Source organism: Micromys minutus (assembly GCF_963924665.1).
Source record: "Micromys minutus genome assembly, chromosome: 10".
Lineage (NCBI taxonomy): Eukaryota > Metazoa > Chordata > Mammalia > Rodentia > Muridae > Micromys > Micromys minutus.
In genome coordinates, this window is record NC_137979.1 from 24,571,881 (window position 1) to 24,594,984 (window position 23,104).

General features: G+C 48.6%; 1 protein-coding gene across 1 annotated transcript; it reads left to right on the forward strand.

Moving 5' to 3' along the window:
- Positions 1–1,919: 1,919 nt before the first annotated feature.
- TRPV1 (transient receptor potential cation channel subfamily V member 1) lies at positions 1,920–21,672 on the forward strand (the record flags this gene model as incomplete). Its single annotated transcript, XM_080922401.1, has 15 exons — positions 1,920–2,218; positions 2,881–3,047; positions 3,124–3,276; positions 3,757–3,897; positions 3,999–4,297; positions 5,170–5,349; positions 7,709–7,867; positions 8,551–8,646; positions 10,754–10,824; positions 13,160–13,325; positions 13,725–13,791; positions 15,274–15,593; positions 16,271–16,398; positions 16,850–16,965; positions 21,476–21,672. The coding sequence occupies exons 1-15, from the start codon at positions 1,935–1,937 to the stop codon at positions 21,670–21,672; spliced, it is 2,544 nt and encodes an 847-aa protein (XP_080778527.1). The 5' UTR covers positions 1,920–1,934.
- Positions 21,673–23,104: the final 1,432 nt, after the last annotated feature.

Here is a 23,104-nt window from a genome sequence, read left to right on the forward strand (position 1 = left end):
GGAGCACTTTCTGCAGCAGTGACCCAGGATCAGACAGCTTCTGGTGCTCCCAAGAGCAGACCAGAAGGGCAGGGGAAGCAACTATACTCTGCCAGTCACAGGCTGGAGCCAGTCAGGTCTCCGCCTGTTTTTGTGGCTGTGAAATTAGTCCACAGCAGATTCATGGGCCTGGCCTGGCCTTGTGCTCGGGGTTTGTGTAGTCTGAACTTTCCCTTGAAAATGCAGGACTCAAGAGACCTCCCCCACCTCTGTCAGTGGCCGCTTTCCAGAATGCAGACACAGCTGGAGTGTTCATTTCCCTAACTGACTGAACTGAGGAGGAAGAGAGCCTATGGCTGACGGGTTTTATTTCTTGTACAGAGTCCAACACCACCTTGCCTTTTCTAAAAATATGCTTTAAAATTTTTCCTCGAGAATGTTATACATGAATACAACATGTTTGATCATATGCACTATCTTTAACCCTCTTAGCCTCAAGCTGCCCCATGTCACCTTCTCAACTTCATGTCCTTCTCTTCCTCCTCCTCCTCTTCCTCCTCCTCTTCCTCTTCCTCTTCCTCTTCATCCTCTTCCCCTGTCTCTTTCTCTTTATGAATGAAATGAGTGTAGACCTAATGTGCACAGGTATAGGATCATCCACTGGAGTTCAGGCAACATGCTAGGGACCATGCTTCTGAAGAAAACTGATTTTTCCCTTTCAGCAGCCAACATCTACCAATAACTCATAGCCCTCCCCCGTCCACTGATGTGTGGATGCAGTTGGAACCACAGCTGCTGTGAGTCCCCTAGTGCAGCGGTCCTGTCATGTCCACAAGACATTGTCTCATTGTCACATAGTCCTCTGTCTGCCTCATCTTCTATGATATTCTAGGAGCCTTGGTGGGAAGGGACACATTGTGGATTTCTTCAGGCAAAGTTTCTGCTGGGCAGAGGTCATAGGGCATGGAAGAAAGCAAGCAGGTAGACAGAGAGAGTTAGATAACAAGGTGGACTGTACTAAAAGGATTATCAGGCTGGACAGGCAGGGGTCTGGTCACTCTGAAGGTTCAGGAATGACAGGGTTCTGCTGAGGTAGGAACTCATGTTGGATCCTGAGGGGAGGTGGCATTTGAGAGGTGGGGAGATTTTGGAAGGAGGAAGAGAATGCAGTCTAGGTGGAGGCAGGTTGGGAGGAAAAGCATCTGATCTAGGAGAGTCCTGGGAACCAGGGAGCAGGATGGCCAGCAGGTGGAGGGAGAGCAGGGGAACTGGGGTAGGAAAAAGTGTCACACCTGCCATCCCCACAGCAAATGACATTGCAAAGTATAGGCTGGATGCTTGAAATACACTAATTTCACAAAAAAACGACCCACAGGCACACTATATGCTGCACATGTGTGTGCATGCTCACACACGGTTGCTGTTGCTGCAGCTGTGTGGAAGGGCAAAGTATGTGTGGTTGCTGACACCCAGCACACAAGTTTTGCAGCACAGATGGGGGTCACCCTCCTCCTCCGTGAACACAGACTGCCTGGCTCTTTGGGGCTTGGTCATCCTCATCAGTCTTGATACCAAGTTCCTCCACAATGCTTCTGAACTCTGATATGGGGATGCAGGAAGAGCAGCCCAGGCGGCTGAGCACCCAGACCTTGCTGGCTTGGAGCTGGGGAGCTTGGCCACTGTGGCCACAGGGCTTGCTGATCACTGCAGTTCTGTTTCCCCAGGGCTGCTGAAGTGGGAGGCCCAGCCCTGAAAACTTTAGTTCTGCAGGGCACTACTAGTTGTCCCTTTGAGGTGTCTTGCTTCTCAGGGCGGGAGGGGGAGGGGGGCAGGCTTGACAAGGAGATGGGGGTGGGAGTGGGGAGGGGATGAGAATTAGTCCCCAAGATGGGCACAGACCTTATCTTTGTGGCTACCTGCAGGTTGCAAATTGGGTCACAGAGGATCTGGCAAGGATGGAGCAATGGGCTAGCTTAGACTCGGGAGAATCTGAGCCCCCACCCCAAGAGAACTCCTGCCTGGACCCTCCAGACAGAGACCCTAACTCCAAGCCACCTCCAGCCAAGCCCCACATCTTCACTACCAGGAGTCGCACCCGGCTTTTTGGGAAGGGTGACTCAGAGGAGGCCTCTCCCCTGGACTGCTCTTATGAGGAAGGTGGGCTGGCCTCCTGCCCTATCATCACTGTCAGCTCTGTTGTCACTATCCAGAGGCCTGGGGATGGGCCTGCCTGTGTCAGGTAAGTCTGGTGGCCCTTCCTTTCCAAGACCAGTCCCGGCCATCGGTAACACCACAAAGGGCTCTCGCTGCTCCTCCATTAAATGCCACAGAGCTGGGGAGTTGGGGAGCCCTCAGAGGTGGTCTGGCCCACACTCTTGTCATCTCACCGGACACTCAGTCACAGATGCTGGAGTGTACATGCTGATTCCAGTTGTCAGCACATGCAAAGTACCCAGGCCCCAAATGCTCAGCAGCCCCAAATACTTGGGCTTCACATTCAAGGTTAGGATCTTGTGGACCAAGAAGACAAACAGCACAGGTGAGGAGCCCATCAACCTTCCCGCCTCCTCCGAGGCAGCACAGAGGGTCACTCAGGACGGCTTCTGGGTAGTGTGAAGACGCCTTTTCATTTCTAAGGGCCAAGCCAATCATCCTAGCCCCTCTGGGCTCCTGTCTCCCGAGCCCCAGCAGGAAGGCAGGTATTCTGGGTGGACGATGAGGTGACAGTAATAGCAACAGCTTTCTCCAAGTTGTCTACAGATAGGCCAGGGACGGGCTGGGGACACGAGTATCCCAGGGTTCTTATTACAGTTCCGTGTGTTTCCTACGCTGGCTGGCTTGCCTTGGGGATTAGTCACACTCTTTGCTGGGCCTGTGATGAGGGTATGACTTATTTCTCAGGCAGTCTTCCCAGGACTCTGTCTCCACTGGCGTTGAGAAGCCCCCGAGGCTCTATGATCGCAGGAGCATCTTTGATGCTGTGGCTCAGAGTAACTGTCAGGAGCTGGAGAGCTTGCTGCCCTTCCTGCAGAAGAGCAAGAAGCGCCTGACTGACAGCGAGTTCAAAGGTGGCCCTGTGAGGACTGGCTTCCCAGGGGCCTTTTCCAAGCCTGACCTGGTTTTGACCTTCTCTCTGCCTTTCAGACCCAGAGACAGGAAAGACCTGTCTGCTGAAAGCCATGCTCAATCTGCACAATGGGCAGAACGACACCATTGCACTGCTCCTGGACATCGCCCGGAAGACAGACAGCCTGAAGCAGTTTGTCAATGCCAGCTACACAGACAGCTACTACAAGGGTGAGGTTGGGGGTGGCCTGGCACAGCTACAGAACATCTGCACTCTGGGGGGGGGGGCAGCCCCAGTTCCTGTCGCTGTGTTGCTTTCTCCTGGCTCTGATCCCTGCCCTTTCTCATCTGCAGTCTCCTCCTGTGACCCTGGGATCTCTGCTGCCCTCCTGCTGACTTGGTGGTCCCTATCCCTTGCTGTCACACCTTCTGGCTTCCTCTCTCCTCCTTCCTTTGTCCCTCCCTCCCTCTTCTTTCCCTCTGTCCACTTTCCTTTGCAGCTTGGTATTTTCTGCTCTGTTTTGTTGCTGCTTCAAGACTTCCCTGGCCTAATTTGCAGACCCCGGCCTCCTACAGTGAGAGGTTGTGCAGGCATTTTCTGGGTGCTTCTGGGAAGCAGTTGCTACCTGCCCAGGGTTCTTCCCTGGGCACATCTCTTTGGACCCCCGCAGGACTGTAATCACAAGGCCAACAGTGCGCCTCCCTCTGTAGGCCAGACAGCACTGCACATCGCCATTGAGAGGAGGAACATGACGCTGGTGACTCTCTTGGTGGAGAACGGAGCAGATGTCCAGGCTGCCGCTAACGGGGACTTCTTCAAGAAAACCAAAGGGAGGCCTGGCTTCTACTTTGGTAGGGAGGCCATGTGGTAGACATGAGGGAGCTAGAGGCCCAGTTATCCAGGAACAAGCCTCATTTGTGGGGCTCCACTGGGGATCCTGTGTTGGCTGCAGGTGAGCTGCCGCTGTCCCTGGCTGCATGTACCAACCAGCTGGCCATTGTGAAGTTCCTGCTGCAGAACTCCTGTCAGCCAGCAGACATCAGTGCCCGGGATTCGGTGGGCAACACGGTGCTGCATGCCCTGGTGGAGGTGGCGGATAACACAGCTGACAACACGAAGTTCGTGACAAACATGTACAACGAGATCCTGATCCTGGGGGCCAAACTCCACCCCACGCTGAAGCTGGAAGAACTCACCAACAAGAAGGGGCTCACACCACTGGCTTTGGCTGCTAGCAGTGGGAAGATCGGGGTAGGTTGGGGCTTTGGCCTGGAGCTGTGGATACCAGGCGGGGGGTGGGTGGCTGGATAGAAGACTGTGTGTACAGGATTCTAATTCTACCAGCTAATGAGGCAGTTAATGTGAGCCAAAGGAGCTGTGAGCAGAAACCAGGAAGGTCAACATGGTGGTGTCTAATTTCCAACTTTGTCACAGGGATTCAAGGTGTGTGTGTGTGTGTGTGTGTGTCTGTGTGTGTATATGTGTGTGTGTGTATGTGTGTATATGTGTGTGTGTATGTGTGTGTATATGTGTGTGTGTGTATGCGTGTGTGTGTATGTGTGTATGTGTGTGTAGTATGTGTGGTGTATGTGTGTGTATGTGTGTGTGTGTATGTGTTTGTATGTATGTATGTATGTGTGTATGTGTGTGTATGTGTGTGTGTATGTGTGTGTGTGTGTGTGTGTGTGTGTGTGTGTGTGTGTGTATTTCACTCTGTAGTCCAGGCTGGCATGTAACTTACTAGCCTGGTCTCAAGGTTGGAACAATTCTCCTGTCCCAGCCTTCTGAATGCTGGGATTACAGGTATGAACCATCAAGCCTGGCATATTCCTTAGATTTCGATTATTTCTTTCTGGCTTGAAGTTTTCTAGAAAACGTCATTGTCCTTTCACAGAAGGTCTGTAACTCTTGGGGCCCTGGAGAACTGCATCTGATGTGGGTATAGCTGAGGTCAGAGTCAGCTCTGTGGATCTTGATAGTGGGAAAGGTGTTGGGGCTTGGCCTGGGTGTCTTAGTGAAGGAGCTGGAAAGCTGAATGCATTTGTTGTAAGAGCTCAGAGCTTGCCTGGGGAAGCCGTCCATGGCCTGGGCTGGCCTGATGGGGAATCTCCTTCCTGCCACAGGTCTTGGCTTACATTCTCCAGAGGGAGATCCATGAACCGGAGTGCCGGCACCTGTCCAGGAAGTTCACTGAATGGGCCTACGGGCCGGTGCACTCCTCCCTTTATGACCTGTCCTGCATTGACACCTGTGAGAAGAACTCAGTTCTGGAGGTGATCGCCTACAGCAGCAGTGAGACGCCTGTGAGTGGCCAGGGCCAGGACAAGGTTACCCAGCTCGACCCTGCCCTTGCTCCAGCCTCTCACACGAAAACCGGCTGCCACGAGCCCGTGTCCTGTAGACCTATTCCACCTCCTTTCTCTTGTGCTTCCCTTAGCAAACAAACGGCAGCCATTAGATCATAAAAGACGAGGACATTTCAGAAGTACAGAGATAAGGACAGCTTTCTTTATGCCACGTGAAAAGCTTTGTGGAATCTCTTTATTTGTGTAAGCAGGACCACACTGTATACACTGTAGGACAAGCAGTTGTCAGTCATGGACATGTGTTGTAGTTAATGTCATCTGAGCACGCACGTGTGTGCCTCATTTAAAAGCCGCTGCCCAGCCTTCGTCACAGGACAGTCAGGCTATCTGCAGGCCGCTGACACAGGCCTGAGGATTTTCCCGTGAAAGATACGGGAAGCTGGAATCTCCAAATCAAAAAGTACGCCCACCCAACCTGTTTCTTCTTGTTGTTTTGTGAGACAGCGGCTTGTCCTGCAGTCCAGGCCAGCCTTGGACTCCTGATCCTCCTCACTGTAAAGTGCTAGGACTGTAAGCCAGGGGCCACCACACCCCACAGTGAGGAGGGAGGATCATCATTGTGCATTTACTGGCCTTTTGTTCTTCTTTGTGGGTCTCCAAAGGTTATAGGACTGTGCTGGCTTCTCCTGGTTTATAGACATTCTTGGCTTCTGAATGAACCAGTCTTTTCTCTATTGTTGGTGCTGAAGTATAGCTTTTCTCCCTGTCTGTCTTTTGCCTTTTAATTTCATATTCAGCACCCTTTACTTATAAAAGGGTTTCATTCTGATTGGGTCAAGCTGCTTGGTGGTATTTGTTTTTTTCTCTTATGGCTTCTGGGCTGGTGCCATGCTCTGATCTTCGGAGTTACATAGCAGTGTTTCTGCATTTTCTTTCTACTCATGGGTAGGTGTTTTATCTTGGCTACTTTATCTAGAGTTTGTGTATGGAGGGTGGCATGTTACTTAGTATTTCTAGCTCCAAGTAAAGACTCAGCGATACTTAATGAGTAGTCTATAAGGCTACCTCACCTGTCCCCTCTTCCTAAAGTCAGACTCCAAACTCCAGAAGTGGACTTGGGAGCTGAAGTCTCTGCCAAAGGCAGGGAGGGGCTGCCATGGTGCCCCACTGGATGAAGTTGTATCTATAGGAACACAGTCCAAGGAAGGTGAGGCCTGACCTATTTTGCCCTGTCAGCCCCACCTGGGCTGCCATGTTGAATCTGGCATCTGAGTTGTTAAAGGGGTGGTCTGAATGACCTCATCACAGACTGAGGAATTTAACTCGGAGGAGAAAAAGCTCAGGGACAGCCATCAACATTCATATCCCCAATGCTTTCTGGTGGGCCATTCGGCTTGACCTGATACACTGGTGGAAGGTAGAGATGACCAACTTACTCTAAATAATAGATCATCCCTGTAGTTAATATTTCTCCAGAGGCCCTTGAAGGAGTGAAGAGTTTCCCATCTCCCAAAGTGTATAGGAGCCACACAAAAGTGTCTCTGTGGTAGTGTTTAAGCACGGGAGAGAAGCTAGGACGAGCTGCCTTGAACTCATCTGTTATATCCTCAGTCTCATGAGCCTTCAAGCCTCTAGATATGGGACTTTCGCCTAAAGGCTACTTCAAATGACAGTATTTGACATTGTTCCCCTGCTCCAGGACAGGCCTTTTAGGTTCCTTCACATACCTCACTCAGGGCTTCAAACATGAGAAATAAAGAATATAAAGGCAACCTCAGCTTCCCAAGGGGTCATCTTGCCGGGGAGTGAAGAAAGTTAATTGTTAGAAATAATGGGATTATGTTGTTGGTAAATACCGAAGTTCTTAAGTGAGCCCTTAGGGTAGTGGTTCTCAACCTTCCTAGTACTACGGACCTCATGTTGTGGTGACCCATCCCCCAATATAATTATTTTTATTGCTACTAAATAACTGCATTTTTTTGCTATTGTTATGAATCACAATGTAAATACCTGTGTTTTCTGAGGGTTTAGGCAACCCCCCCCCCCCCGAGAAAGGGTTGCTCCACCCCCAGGTTGAGAACCACTGATTTAGGACCTTCCCAGTTTCTCACCAGTCACCGTACTCATGGAGACACCGAAGCTATGAGAGTAGTCAGTTAGTGAACCACAACAGAGAGGGACCAACCCGAGGCCCTGGCTATACAATGCCTCAGACCTCGGTGACTCTTGGCTGCTTGGCATTCTTCCTTAACTGGGTGGGCTGCATAGGTGTGAGGAGTGCCACAGCCTGGTGTGGCTATCCAGGTAGTTGCCGGTGCAGGGATGAGCCTCACCTCACTTCTCTCTACTTCCGTAGAACCGCCATGACATGCTTCTCGTGGAGCCGTTGAACCGACTCCTACAGGACAAGTGGGACAGATTTGTCAAGCGCATCTTCTACTTCAACTTCTTCGTCTACTGCTTGTATATGATCATCTTCACCACGGCTGCCTACTATCGGCCCGTGGAAGGCTTGGTGCGGCCAAGAACATGGGCCCTATTTGGGGGTTGGGGTTGGGTGAAGCATTTCCCTAAGAGGCTGTAGGCTCCAGGCCCAGAACTTGCCTGGGATTCCCCTTCCTAGCTCACTGACAGGTGGAGAGACTGCCCGGAGAGCCTCACTTCCTTGGCCTCAGTTTCTCTCTTGCAGGCTGACCCAACCCTTACAGCAGGTGTGTAAGAGCACCTCCACCTACCCTGTCACCCACTCCCATCCACTTGGCCCTGGGCAGGGACATTGCTTGGGGGGGAATAACATAGCACTGGAAGGATCCTCTCATACCTAGAGACTCTGGGAAGCAAGTCTTACAAAGGGACCATCTTGTAGATGACCCATGATACCTCATTGTCTCTGTGCTTCTCGCCTTAAAATTATTGTTGTTGTTTTATATCTGTATGATGATTGTGTGTGCGTGTGTGTGTGTGTGTGTTATCTCTGTCCTTTCACAATGAGTTTTGGGGACCAGAATCAGTTCTCAGGCTTGTACAGAGCACCATTCTTCCTGTAGAATCATCTCGATAGACCTCTGCTTCTCTTTTAATGGAGGCTTGTCTCCCAGGCAGGAGCCAAGTCTTAATTATGAGGCTTGGTACCTGGTGGCACCTGGTGAATACTTGTTGACTGGATGAATGTGTCACCAGCTCCTCTGTGCCTTACAGCCCCCCTATAAGCTGAAAAACACCGTTGGAGACTATTTCCGAGTCACTGGAGAGATCCTGTCTGTGTCAGGAGGAGTCTACTTCTTCTTCCGAGGGGTAAGCATCCCCTCACAAGTTGTGGGCTTCTGCTGCTGCTGACAAACACTGGGAGCACAACGGCTGAGAGCTGAGTGGGTAAAGCTGAGACTCCTCAGTGTCCATGGCTGGGTTCCAGGGATTACCCAGTATACTCCCAAGGGCACATGGAGATCAATTGGATCTCCACTACTAAGTCTCCTGGCTGCTCTTGTGGGGAGAGTCTTTTCTTTGACTGCTTGCCTGGGAAGCTCCAGGGGACCGTCTACCTAGCACTCCATACTGAGCACTAGCCTAACAGTGAAATGCAGCTGTGTCTGGCTTTCACTTCACAAGTGTTGGCCTTCCTCCTCACGCAGTGAGTACTTTTCTGACTGTGGAGTATCCTCAGGAACCAGGGTCTTGCCTTTGAATGTGAGGGTTCCTTTTAGAATTTCATGTCAACCCTTGTGTAAAATCTAGAGTTTAGGGAATGCATGGCTTATGGTTTTCTTTGAGTAAAACTTAGGGCAGGGGTGAGAACACATGTCCATGAAAAAAGAGCTGAATGCAGAATTTGAAATCATTATGGTCTTTAAAAAATGTATGTATTTATTTTTTAATCTTTTAAAATGTTTATTTTATTTATATGCGTACACTGTAGTTGCTTTTAGATACACCAGAAAAGGGCATAGGTTCCCATTACAGATGGTTGTGAGCCACAATGTTGTTGCTGGGAATTGAACTCAGAACATCTGGAAGAGTAGCCAGTGCTCTTAACCTCTGAGCCGTCTCTCTAGCTCTGTTCTTTGCTTTTGTTTTGTTTTGTTTTTCATGAAGTTTCCCTGTGTAACCTAGTCTGCTTGAGTTCTTGATCTTCTTGCCTTAACTTTTTTGTATGTGTGTGTGTGCGCGCGCGTGTGCATGTGTGTGTGTGCATGTGTGTATGTGTATGTGTGTTTGTGTGTTTATGTGTGTATGTGTGCATGTTTGTGTGTTTATGTGTGTGTGCACGTGTGTGTGTAACTTCTTAGTTACTTTGTCATTGCTGTGATGAGATGCCATGAGCAAAGAGACTTACAGGAAAAAGAGGGTCTATATGGCCTCATGGTTTTAGAGGGTTAGAATCTATAAAGGAGGAATTGAGGCTGTAGGTAGCCAGTGGCTGGAGTGACAGTTGAGAACCCACATTTTGAATGACAGACAGGAGGCAGAGATAGAGAAGAGAGAAGGAGGAGGGGAGGAAAGAGAGAAGAGAGAGAAAGGAAGAGAGGCAAGAGAGAAGGAGAGAGAGAGAGGGGAGAAGGGGAGGAAGAGAGAGTGAGAGTGAGTGAGTGAGTGAGAGAGAGAGAGAGAGAGAGAGAGAGAGAGAGAGAGAGAGAGAGAATGCAAGCCCACTGAAGATGGTGGTGGGAGAAATTTTTGAAACCTCAAAGCCTGTCTGTCCCGAGTGACACACGTCCTTCAGCAAGGGCACACCTCTCAGTCCTTCCCAAACAGTCCCACCAATTTGGGGATGAAGTATTCAAACACACGAGTCTATGGGGACATTCTCATCCAACTTTTGTGGAATTTGTATCAATCACTGCCCTGTCTTTATGGAAACACTGTCTTTTCACAATTGCGACTTACATTATCTAAGAAAGTATAAAGCCCTAGCGGCAGGTGGGCACCTCTGAGCAAGCAGAGATTAAACTGGGGGCCAGTGCATGGAGGTGTTTTGGAGAGGAGTTCCCAACCCCCAAAGTTTGATCTGGCAGGTTGGTTCAGTTGTAGCTGCATAAAGGGATTCTGGCTATGATGTCACACTCAGTATAGAGCAGGATGGTGGAGGTGGGAGAGCAAACTAGAAGACAGGAAATTTCTGAGCCCTGCCCTGGGATCACAGCAGCTGATAGGATTTCGGTGACCTTTTTCCTCGATTGCCTTCTAGGTACACTGGTGATCGTAGTCTAGGTTTGTAAAGCTCTCCATGAGTCACATAGCGTCACCCACCCCTCAGCCTGACTTACTGATGCTCCATTCTTCATGTTCCTTGCTGGAACCCATTCCAGTGTTCCAGTATGGTGGCCCATTGAAAGCATGCTGGAACCTCCCCATTTAGCCACATCTAACATCCAAGAAACTTACTGTGTCTGTTTATTCGCAGATTCAATATTTCCTGCAGAGGCGGCCATCCCTCAAGAGTTTGTTTGTGGACAGCTACAGTGAGATACTTTTGTAAGTGGTGCTTTATGCTCTGTTTGACCTCCCGAGGCTGGTTCTCCCTCATTCTCTCACCCATGCTTGAGCAGGCACATAGTAGGGCCTCAGTAAGCATGTTGAAGCAAAGGTAGGAGGCACTCTAACACTATTGATTAGATGAATCAATATCAGCTATTGTTTACTCTGCCAGATAAGTCAGGTGCTGGGGTCAACAGACTGTGTCACAGGTCACATGGTTTGCAGTTGGACTTACTTGGTCCACAGTGTGTGCCTGCCCCTGCCATTCACTGGGTCATCACTGGAAGACAGAGGCAAAGTATACCTATTTTTTTCCCCGCCTTCAAGAATTTCCAGTCTGTAAGGCAGTTTTTATTTTCTATTTATTTTTTTATTTTTTTATTCCAGTGTCATGGACACCTTGGACTAGATAACTCAGTGGGTGGGAAAGGGATTGTCCTGTGCACTGAGCATTTAGCAGCATCGATGGCCTTTCTCTGCTAGATACCAGCAGCTAGCCCCCATCTTCTTGTCTTGAGTATCAAAAACGCTTACAGAGAGATACTGACAAATCTGCTTCCTGTGTGGGTGGAGGCCGCAGCCGCGGTGGTATGTGGTCCTGGGTGAGAGCCACTGCTTTTAGAGGAGACCGATAAGCAAAGGCGCATGTGTTGCCGAAAGCCTCTGCTCACAAAATAAACTGGAACCTGCAAAACCCATCCTGCAGAGGCTTTCGACCATGGGGCTCTGGATCTTCATTTAAACTTTCTTCCCCTTTCCTCTCAATCCTGGGGCTTCTCTTTTCCTGTTGGGAGTGATTAAGGAGTTGGTTTCTAGTGATGCTGTGACTAGTTTGTTCTTAGGATTTATAAACCTCATGGTCCCACTCTGATCTTCAGAGACCTTTATCTTAGTCCTGAAGGGCGGCTCAGGCTCTAGGGCCTGCAGCAACGGGCTATCACAATGCTGACTTGCCTAAAGGAAGAAATGTTCCCTACATAGCAGCATTATGCCAGTACACTCAAGATTCCAGTTTCTAAAAGGTGTAGCCACATTGTAGTGATGTTAGTGTGTGTATGTGTGTGTAAACACACAAAAACATGCTTACACATAATTATACTTATTAATATAGAACATACTATCAAACTAAAGGCATGTAGCATTTATGTTATCAAAACTACTCATTCACGTTGATATAAATCACAAGAGTGCAAACGTGCTTATAGGCCAGACCAGTGCCTTGCCCCCAACCCTTCCCATTCTCTGAAACCCTCTTTCCTCAGGCTCTTGTTCTGCCACTTAGTCCTGCCGCTGACAAGGCTTCCTTCTTCCTATCTGCTTCTCCTTTTTTGTCACCCCAATGTGATTATGTAATATCTTGTTAGTCAGTGGTCAAGCGTTTGCATTTATGCTTCTGTAAATATCCCTAACTCTTGAACAGCTTCTGAATCTTCCTAATGCATGTTTGTCCTCTGAAGTTTCCCCAGTTTAGTTCACATTGCACACACTGTTAATTCTTCCCACACATCCTGGTGCAAGTTCCCTTAAATCCAAGCCTCTAAATGGATTTAACACATGGTCAAATCCCCCCTTTTCCCCTTGAGGGTTTTTTCCCCTAGAGTTCTCTTTCCTTTTGTTTGAGACAGGGTCTGGCTATGCAGCCCAATCTGGCCCTGGTTCTAACTCACATCAAGCCTCCTGCCTTTGTATCTGCAGGGCTGGGGTGGCAGATGTAGGCCACCATATCCTGTTTGCTGTTTTGTCTTTCTGATTGGGTGTCCCCCCCCCCCCCCCCCCCCCCCCCCCCCCCCCCGGCCTGATTCTTCTTCTCACCCTGATGAGATTCTTTTCTCTGCTGCCAGCCTCAGAATTCTCACGGCTCTTGCTTCTTTCTCACATCTTCCTCTTTGTGATTGGCCTGTTCTTGCTCTCCTCTACCTCCCCCCCCTCCCCCCCCCCCCCCCCCGCACAGTCTTCAGTGTTTTCAGTGGGGCAGCCCCAAGGGGAAGCGCTGCCTCTTACGGCACCATGTGCATAAGCACTCATCATCAGGAGGCTGGTATATTCGATACATTTCTCTTATATTTTTGACACACGATGGATTGTGCAGGGCATGGCTATTATAAATCAAGGAACATCTGTACTATACTTACCTTGTGCTTCTAAGAATAAGATTTTGCTTCCCAACATGCCATATGTTTTGCTCCTTGTGCCTGCAGAGAAGATGTGGGCTAAAGGGAGCAGGCATCCCAGCCCTAGCTGGGAAAGGCTACATTCTCACTCTTACTTGCAGCTCCAGGGCCTTTTGTTCTTAGCTTCCCCTTAAGCTGGTCTCCTTTGCCTCTGCCCCTAGCTTTGTACAGTCGCTGTTCATGCTGGTGTCTGTGGTACTGTACTTCAGCCAACGCAAGGAGTATGTGGCTTCCATGGTGTTCTCCCTGGCCATGGGCTGGACCAACATGCTCTACTACACCCGAGGATTCCAGCAGATGGGCATCTATGCTGTCATGATAGAGAAGGTAGGTTCCCATGAGTTTTCCACGGAGCCCTGTTTGCCCCATAGATGTGAGATGCTGTCCTATGCACTCTGTTCAGTCTCCTTGTATCCTCTGGGGAGCCATTGGTTTAGCTCTTAGCCTATTTATTCCCCAAGAACCAAGCAACCTGGCACTGACCCTGACATGGAGGTTTTCTTCAAACTTCTTGCCTCTGCATCCCAAACTGCCATCTCCCAACTTGAACAAAGGCCACGGGAGAGGTGTGAGTGATTCCTTCATGCTGTCTGAGCTGAAAACTGTAGAATCCAGCCCGTCGAAGGTTCCATTTTCTCTGGCCACTCCGGGCTGATACAGCCTGGGTCATTCTTCTATTCCTCCCAGGACTGGGCTTGTCTTTCATGAGCCTGCTCTTTCCTGCAGATGATCCTCAGAGACCTGTGCCGGTTTATGTTTGTCTACCTCGTGTTCTTGTTTGGATTTTCCACAGGTAACAGGCTGAGTCAAGGCTGGTGGGTAGGCAGATCTGTGGTTCATTTGTCTTTCTCGGGGCTTTGCAGGGCCAGGGGAGGAGGAGCCAGGTGGGGAAGACAGGCGCATGCTTGCAGATGACAGAATGGATAAACAGAAAGCACATCACCGTGAGCCTGAGAACTTGGAAGTGTAATTTATGAGATGTTCCCAGTTGTTTTAGAGATGCTGTGCTGGTTGCTTTCTGTATAGCTATACTTTTTGCTCAGTTTTTAATCCAGGTTATTTCAATGCTATTTCAGACTCGCAAGGAAGTTTTAAGAGTAGAGAAGGATGACTTGTAAGAATGACTGACTTCTTTCTTCTGACCGAGCTTTCCCCAATTTTAACCGTTTTAAAATCTGTCTCTGTCTCTCTCTTCCTTTTCTGTTTCTTTGTCTCTTTCCCCCTCTCCTTCCCCATTCCTCTTCTCTCTTTCTCCTCTCTTTCTTTCTTTGTTTCTTCTGCTGGAGCTTGAACCCAGGGTCTAACACACACCAGGGAAATGCCCCCTGAGTTACAGCACCAGCCTTCAAGCAGTTCCCTAATCCTGCCTTTCCTCTCACCTTTAGTCCCTGGCATTTTATCATAAGGCAGAGTTTTCCTCCCTCTCTGTAACTGAACTTTTCAATGTGAGGATGGCCTTGAGACTCTTTTTTGCTCTGTGTAGATTCACACAGGGTCACTTGAGTCATAATCCTTGTTATCATTTGTGACTTTAAAACTGAGATCTAGTCTTATGGAGCTCCTTACCACCGGATCCTCGGCCCCTCTAACTGATCCACATCCTGTTGTGACCACATGCCTTTGCCTCAGTCCTTGTCTGATTTCTGCAGTTAGATGGTTCTTGAGGTATGCCCGCCTCTGCTCCCATTGGGCTGTTTATTTTATCCCTCCTGCCTAAGAGGGATGAGAGTCCATGACTGTAAGACCTGATCGGGGTGGGCAGTGGCACTTGATCTGAAGTTATGTGAATCAGTACAAGAAGGGATAGGGTTCAGGGTTCTTGGATATTGGTATGCAGTAAGAACTGGATTCAGCTGCTTAGCAGTTCTCAAGCTCTGTACTACACTTCCAAGGAAGAATACTATCAGGGGCCACTCTGCTTTGGACTGCTCAACGCCCAAGGTTCTAGAGTGGATCTCTAAAAGACATGGTGTGGCTGGCAAAGTGAGCCAGGTCCATCTTATAAGGTTGAGCAGGTCGTGTGCTATACAAACACAGTATGTGCACGATCTGCATAGCTTTGCAGATTTCTTCGAGCACTTTTTCTATGAGATCATGATAATGCTCTTATAACAAAGCAGAGTTTTGTTACAGTTTTATGCTAGTCTGGGGTGGGGAGGGGCTACACGGCTGAGTGGCTTTCTTGCTGGGGGTGCTGGGGTCAGAGAGGTAGGTATCAGGAGGTTCTGGGGGCTCAGTTTTCATCCACCCACACCCTTTCTCTTGTGACCTGTAGCCGTAGTGACACTGATTGAGGACGGGAAGAATAACTCACTACCTGTGGACTCTGTACCCCACAAATGCCGGGGGTCTGCCTGCAGGCCAGGTAACTCTTACAACAGCCTGTATTCCACATGCCTGGAGCTGTTCAAGTTCACCATCGGCATGGGCGACCTGGAGTTCACCGAGAACTATGACTTCAAGGCTGTCTTCATCATCCTGTTACTGGCCTATGTGATTCTCACCTACATCCTCCTGCTCAACATGCTCATAGCTCTCATGGGTGAGACTGTCAACAAGATTGCACAAGAGAGCAAGAACATCTGGAAGCTGCAGGTGGGCAGCAGAGTGGGGGCAGGGGGAGTGCAGCCTGCAGGCTGTCCCTTCTGCATGAGCCCCTGTGGGATGGAGGAGGGGGCAGGGAACCCAGCCGAGCCCAGGGATCAACATCGTCAGCTCCCTTGGAAGACTCCCTTCCCATGGACATCCCGGTTCTCCATCATGTTCAGGCAGTCAGGGGGGCCTAACTAGATGCTGTAACTAACAGATGTTGCATTGGGTCCAGGGCTGAGCAATCCCAGAGGGCAGTAGATGTAGGCTTAGCCCCATGGGTTATCATTGGCTTAGGTGAGCACTGGACACTAGACACATGGGTATTGCTCTCATGGGGTGGGCCCTAAGGGTTTTCTTTCCAAGCTGCGTGGCTCATGTTTGCCTTCAGAACCCCCACCAACAAAGCACTTACTGGATGGTAGGCTCTGATCTAAGTGTCAGACTTACCTGACTTCATTTCACCTTTCACAGTCCTCTGAAGGGAATTCTGTCAGCATCTCATCTTTAGACAGAGCACTGAGGTCCAAAGATGTCATCTCTCTGTGTTTCAAGCCACACAACTGGCAGGTAGCAGAGCCAGGGTTTAGACCCAGCAGCCTAGACTCTGATCTCACTTAGCATCCCACACGGTCCCTTTGTGAGCTCCATCAACTCCTAGGGCCTGTGTCCTTTTCCTCCAGAGAGCCATCACCATCCTGGATACAGAGAAGAGCTTCCTGAAGTGCATGAGGAAGGCCTTCCGCTCCGGCAAGCTGCTGCAGGTGGGCTTCACACCCGATGGCAAGGATGACTACCGGTGGTGCTTCAGGTAAGGCGAAGCAGGAGTCAGAGCTGAGAACTGGTCTCGGCCCTGGATATGGGGGACCCATCTGGAGCCAAATGAAGGTGTAGAGATTAGGCTTAGAGCTCTCTGGGGCTAGTCATATAAATGGGGTTCTCTGAAGGCCAGCAATGGGTCCAAGGGCCATCATAGGATCCAGCTATGGGCGCAGGACCCCCATCTCAGATCTCAGGAGGTAGAACTTCCAACATTAAGCACAAAAAAACCTGAGGTGTCCAAAAACGACTAACTGGTAAACAGAGCCTAATGCAGGAGGAATCCAGTGTTTAAAGTTCTTGGGCCTTGTGGTGTGGTGGGAAATGAGGGATGTCCATAAAATAAGCCCTGGCTGTCCCTCCGCCTGCTATGTCTTCGTCCTAATGTGAAGGCTGTTCAGACTCAGACAGCTGGCCTCCCAGACCCTGCCCCTCCCCCACAGGGTGGATGAGGTGAACTGGACCACCTGGAACACCAACGTGGGCATCATCAACGAGGACCCGGGCAACTGTGAGGGCGTCAAGCGCACCTTGAGCTTCTCCCTGAGGTCAGGCCGAGGTGAGGAGTGCTGGATCGGCTGACGGCAGGGAGGGGCCTGACACTGGGAAGGAAGGGTCCCTCCATCTTGACTTTCCTCACATCAGACCTCAGGTGCTTAACAGCAACAGACACCAGCCCGTGCTTGTGACAGGTGCATGTCCTCAAACACAGAGCACTGCAAGGGTCCCCTTGATTCACTTCCCATTTGATTTCGAATTAACGTTTGGCTGCTGCATGCTCAGAAACCTTTTAGTACAGCCAACATTTTCAAGACCCCCCCCCCCATTCAGCTATGCGACCCCATATGGGGTCATAGTCCGCAGTTTGAGAAGCTGGGTGTTAGATTAATTATTTTTTTCTTTCTCAAATGTGATGTTTTTTGATCCACCTTTTTTTTTTTTCAAAGTGAGCTCCCAATTGCTCTTAATCCCATCCAGAGAATTTCAAACTTCAAACTTTAAGCCTTTTGGTTTTAGAGTTCCTATGCTTTTCTGTTGACGTTTCCTTTTCTTTGCTGAGAGGCCCTCTAGCCATTCTTCCATTAGCAGCACGTTTCCTCTGTGTCTTCGGACATATTCATAAATTATTTTGCACTTTCTGTCGGCTAAGGGGTGGACTGGCTCAGGTAGCGCACTCAGTCTGGCAAACACAAGGCCCTGGAGTCATCGGTCCCTGACCAATCCCAACATCTGGGCCACCTTGGCATCCATTTCTCTTTACTGCTTTTTTTTTTTTTTTTTTTTTTTTTTTTTTTTTTTGTGACAGAGGACCACATGGCCCTGGTTTCCCTTTTAGGTCCAGTATTTTCAGATTGTGTGCTTAGCATTGTGGGTAAGAAACCGTGGAACCTGGATTTGGTTACCTTCCCTCAAAGATACTTTAGTTATTAGGGAATCACCGTAAGTGTGTAAGGGTGTCTCCACACTCTGTCTATGCTCCCTTCTTGCACTCAAACTTAAGTGTGTCCGCTCCACTTCCAGCCCCACTGCAGCCATCTCTGTTAAACCCCATGTATCCTCACCATCAGCAAGCAATGTCTAATTCTCAGCTAAGGACTTGTGGGTAACCACCCTACCCCAGAACTAACCAGTCCCCCAATGTTCTCCTATGCTCCGTTTCTACTGATTTTAGCTGTGTCAGCTGCTAGGGTAGCTGCTTTCTCTGTAGTTCAGGGGAAATTCCATGCTCTATAGGATGACTGATTACCGTACTGTAGTTGGAAAGATGGTCTCTAAGCAGAGAGATAGGGTGTTCATAGGGCTCCTCTTGTGAATGCCGTGTCTCTCAGGGTTTATAGTAGCTCACACCTGTCACCTCAGCCCTAAACACATCTGCTGAATGGAATTTTGCTCAGCTTACTGCTGTCATGAGCAGGACAGTCCAGTCCAAAATTGTCCATTACAGTTGGATATGGAGATTATTTTGTCAAAGGCTGACTCAGGGGCTGGTGAGGTAACTCAGTAGTGATTGGTCACTGGTTTAGCATGTGGTTTCATTCTAGTACAGAAAAAAGTAGATGTACTTTAGGATATCAATTCCCTGCTCTGGGGCTTTATTAGTTTCACACAGGTCCCCAGCAGTTCTGTGATTTTCCTAGGAATGTAAGTGGAAAGACTCCTTGGTCACATTATCACCCTTGCTCGCCATCTTCCCTTCAGTCTGTTAGGTGTGCTAACACTGTCAGACTGTGTGTGATTTTTACCATGATCCTCCTACTTACCTAGTTAGCCATTGTTGGTTCAATCTTCTAGAGCCTGACACTGGGCATATTTGTTTTAGACATATTTAAGTACAGCATCATTTGTGGTGGGGGGGAGAGTTTCCTGGTGACATTTATCACAATAAAGCTTAAGGTGTGATTAACAGGTGGCCTCTTCCATAAGAGTGGGTTTTTATAGCTTAAGGGCATAGGGAAGGACCTGCTGTGGTCTAGGTCATCATAGAGGTAGATCACCAAGCTACAAAATACATGTGACATCTTAGGGATGGGTGCTGTTGACTGAGAAACAATGCTCAAGATAAAGGTCTATGGAGGAAGAATCTGGGATAAACATAATAGTCTGGGGAATTAGGGTGTGGCCTGACACTTCAGATAGCACAGGTCACCAGGCTGTTAACAATACCCACCCCAGCCCTCTGAGTGGAAAACAGATATTCACGTCCTCTACTGAGGAGGCATCCCTGAGTGTTTAACATTTCTGGTTTTCCTAAGAGCTCATCTGTGAGCACAAGGACCTCATGGCTCTCTACCCTGCACATCTAAGTGAACCTCTGTCCACTTAGAGTAGCCATTTGAAACAGAAACGGTAGAGTGTTACATGAGACTTTACACTTTCACCACTTGCTCTCTCCTTTCTGTAACAGTAGAAACTCTAGTGATGGTAGCCAGATAATTTAGATAACAGGGGCCCCTTCTCACCAAGCTGGGTACCATAGGGTAGGAAGATGTGGGAGAACTCAGGTGAGAAAGGCCAGGGGAGGAAGGTGGGAACTGGAAGAACTATGAAGTGGGTGGAAAGCCTTCATAAATGGCTTCTTCACTGGTATAACAAATCAAATTGACCTGAATTTATAGTAAAATGGCAGGTTTATTGGGGTAGCTCTCAGGCAGGTTCACTGACCTCACAGGAGGGGGTGGTCAGTAAAATCACAAGGCTGGGCTGAGGTAGGGGCTTCTTAAAGGGGGGTGGGAGGAGATTCCAATGTGATGACAGGGTACAGATAGGTTATATTATATTATATTATATTATATTTATTATAGTCTTATTTTGTGAGTTTAGGGCCCTGTAGGTGGGTTTTAGATCCAGTGGTTACTCTGAGAATCCTGAACTAGGAGCTGGCTTTGTCCAGCATTTTATGTAGACTTTGGAAAATGAGGGCCCCCTGATCAGAAGAAAAGGGTGGGGACCTCTGGCCCAGGCCATCTTGCCTTTGTCCCAAACCCTCTGGCCTAACACTTGGTATTAGAGTATGATGAATGGAGGTGGGAACCTCATCTACCTCTGGAGATCCTGGAACTGCCTAGGTCAACAGTTCCCCAACCGAGTGTCTATACTTTCAAGCCAGTTAAACGGGATTTTAACAGGCAGTGGTAACCGAGTTTTCCTTTAGAGCTCCCTTTAGGGGACTTTAGGTCATGCCAAAGTTCTTATTTGAAGGCCAGTGTCACCATGTCCCCCTTGGCATTTTTTTCTATGCCCTGGTGGAGCCTTGACCCTAAGTCTTGATGTTTTCTGGCTGCTGTTCATCACTTTAGGACTGCCAGTGTGGAGTTGGGTTGCAGAAATCTCTTCACCCTCCCATTTGGGCCGAGAGACAATGGAGCCTGAAGCAGGGGTGTGGTATCAGGTTTACCAGGAACTCGGGGGAAGAAGAAAGTGTAGCTATTACCTGGGTGGATGAGCTCAACTGGCAAAGAAGACAGAAGAGCTTCATGGATCTAAGAGCTTGGAGATTTGTTTTTTTTTTATTCCAGACAGGGTCACACTATGTAGCCCTGGCTGTTCTGGAACTCACTATGTAGACCAGGCTGGCTTTGAACTCACAGAGATCCATCTCTCTTGGCTTCTCGAGTGCTGGGATTAAAGATACGTACCACTACACCTGGCTGAAATTTTTCAAAAATATGTTTTGAGATGAAAATATAATAACTTCATTTTCCTACCCATGTCCCTTCCTCCAACCTCTCTTTTTTATTCATATATATGTATATATTTACATACATACACACATATACACATAGATATATACATACACATTATGCATATATACACAAATATAACTTGCTGAGTCTGCTTATGATTTCAAAGCTAACACTTTGTATTGGATAACCAGTTAGGACTCTTGTCCCTGGGAGAGGCTTTTTCTCCCTCTCTGCAGTCATTGGGTGCCTGTAGTTCTTTGTCCAGTGGTGAGGCTCTGTGAGATTTCCTGTTCTGCATCTCCCTGTCTATTGTTATTGTTTGGGTCTTATTTAGGCTGCCATTTCTAGGAGATAGTCTCAGCAAACTTCCTGGTCTTCTGGCTCTTACAATCTTCTGTCTTAGGGTTTTATTGCTACAAAGACACAACATGGCCTTGGCAACTCTCAGATAAAGGAAAAAAATTAATTTAGGGCTGGCTTATGGTTTCAGAGGCTCAGTCCATTAGCATCATGGTGGGAAGCCTGGCAGTATGCAGGTAGACATGGTGCTGGAGGAGCCATGATATAGTTCTATATCTTGATCCAAAGACAGCAGAAGGGGACTGCATGCCACACTCGGGGTAGCTTGAGCATGTATAACCTCAGAGCCCATCTTCACAGTGACACAGTTCCTCCAAGGCCACACTTCCTAATAGTGCCACTCCCTGTGGACCAAGCATTTAGATACATGAGTCTATGGGGGCCATTCATAACCAAACCATCATAGCCCCCTCTTCTAAGTGATTGAGGGGGTCTCCAGGTCTCTTTTCACCCAAAAGTGTGAGGCCTGCAAGCAAACCATTGTTGTTGTTGCATCCAGGGCAGTAATGATGTGCTGCCTCTCAGTTTCAGGAAGAAACTGGAAGAACTTTGCCCTGGTTCCCCTTCTGAGGGATGCAAGCACTCGAGACAGGCATAACACCCAGCAGGAAGAAGTCCAACTGAAGCATTACACGGGATCCCTCAAGCCAGAGGATGCTGAGGTCTTCAAGGACTCCATGGCCCAAGGAGAGAAAGGAGGGACACCATGCAGGGGTCAATGATGGGTTTTTGGCTGGCCCATTGCTCCTGTGGGGGAAAGGTCTGCTCAGGGAACATCAGAGCAGGGTTGATGTTGGCTGGGTCCACTCTGCCTGCCTAGGCACGTCCCTGGGACTTCTCTGGGCCTGCTGTGGGAAGGTGGGAGGTGTGTGGGGAGCGAGATGTGTGTCCAACCAAGGTCTTCAAACATTTGGCTTTCAACTCTTTACGAACTTTATTAAACAGAGTGGATGGTAAATCTCTACTTGGGCACATGTTAGACCCTGGTTTTATTTGATTTTTGGATGGCTGAGACTATGAGCAGATGGAGTCTAGGGAAACAACCTTTAACTATTTGCTTCGATATGAAATGCTGGAACATTTCTCCTCTACACTCTGTTGACCATCTTACTCGCCCTGAGAGGCTTTGGAGGGTTTTGTCATTTGGCAAACCCAGAGAAGGTGGGCTACGCAGGGTATACCCGTGCCACTCTCAATTCCTTCAGAATCAGGTTGCCCCAGAAGTGACTTTCCCCTTCGATGGAAGATCAGTGTTTATTTAAATAAGAATATAGAGCCATACCCAAAGGACATGGCAGAACAATTTTAAAGACCTCCCATTTGCTGTAATCATATCCCTGCCCCACTCTGTAAAGTACTAAATGTGCCTACCACTGTTAGTCTTGTAATTCATAAAATAAACTATGTATGTGTCTGCAAATATGCTTTAGAACAAGTATGAACTTAGTGACAGTAATTTGGGCTGCTGTTGCTAGGTGCTTCCTGTTCAGTCTGTTTGTACCCCCCTGCCCCCGTGTGTGTGTATGCGTGTGTGTGTGTGTGTGTGTGTGTGTGCTTGAGGGTGTGTGATAAAACATTCATATCAGAAGCACCTTGGGGAGGAGAGAGGTTACAGACCATCATCAAAGGAAGCCAAGTCCGAGACTCAAGGTAGGAGCTTGAAGCAGATGCCACAGAGGACTGCTGCTTATTGCACTTAATTTACAGCTGTGTTGTGCACGGAACAGCTGTGGCAAGTCAAGAGAGAAGGGGTAAAAATATTTAACAGACCAGAGCTGATACAAAATTTTATTAAAAAGGATACAGTGTGAGGAGAGGAAGACATTGAGACTATTATTATTATTATTATTATTTTATATTTAAAATCATCTTTAATCATTTCTTACAGTCCAGTCATTACCCCCCTCTTGGTCCACCCTCTGATAGTTCCTCATCTCATCTCCCCTCCCCCCAATCTCCAAGAGGTTGTCCTACCCACCCCATTCCTCAACCCCAGCAGGTCTCCCCACTCCCTGGGGCTTCAAGTCTTTCAAGGGTTAGGTGTGTCTTCTCTCACTGAGACCAAACCAGGCTGTCCTCTGCTGTGTATGTGTTAAAGGCCTCCTACCAGCTAGTGTGTGCTGCCTGGTTTGTGGCTCAGTGTCTGAGAGTTTT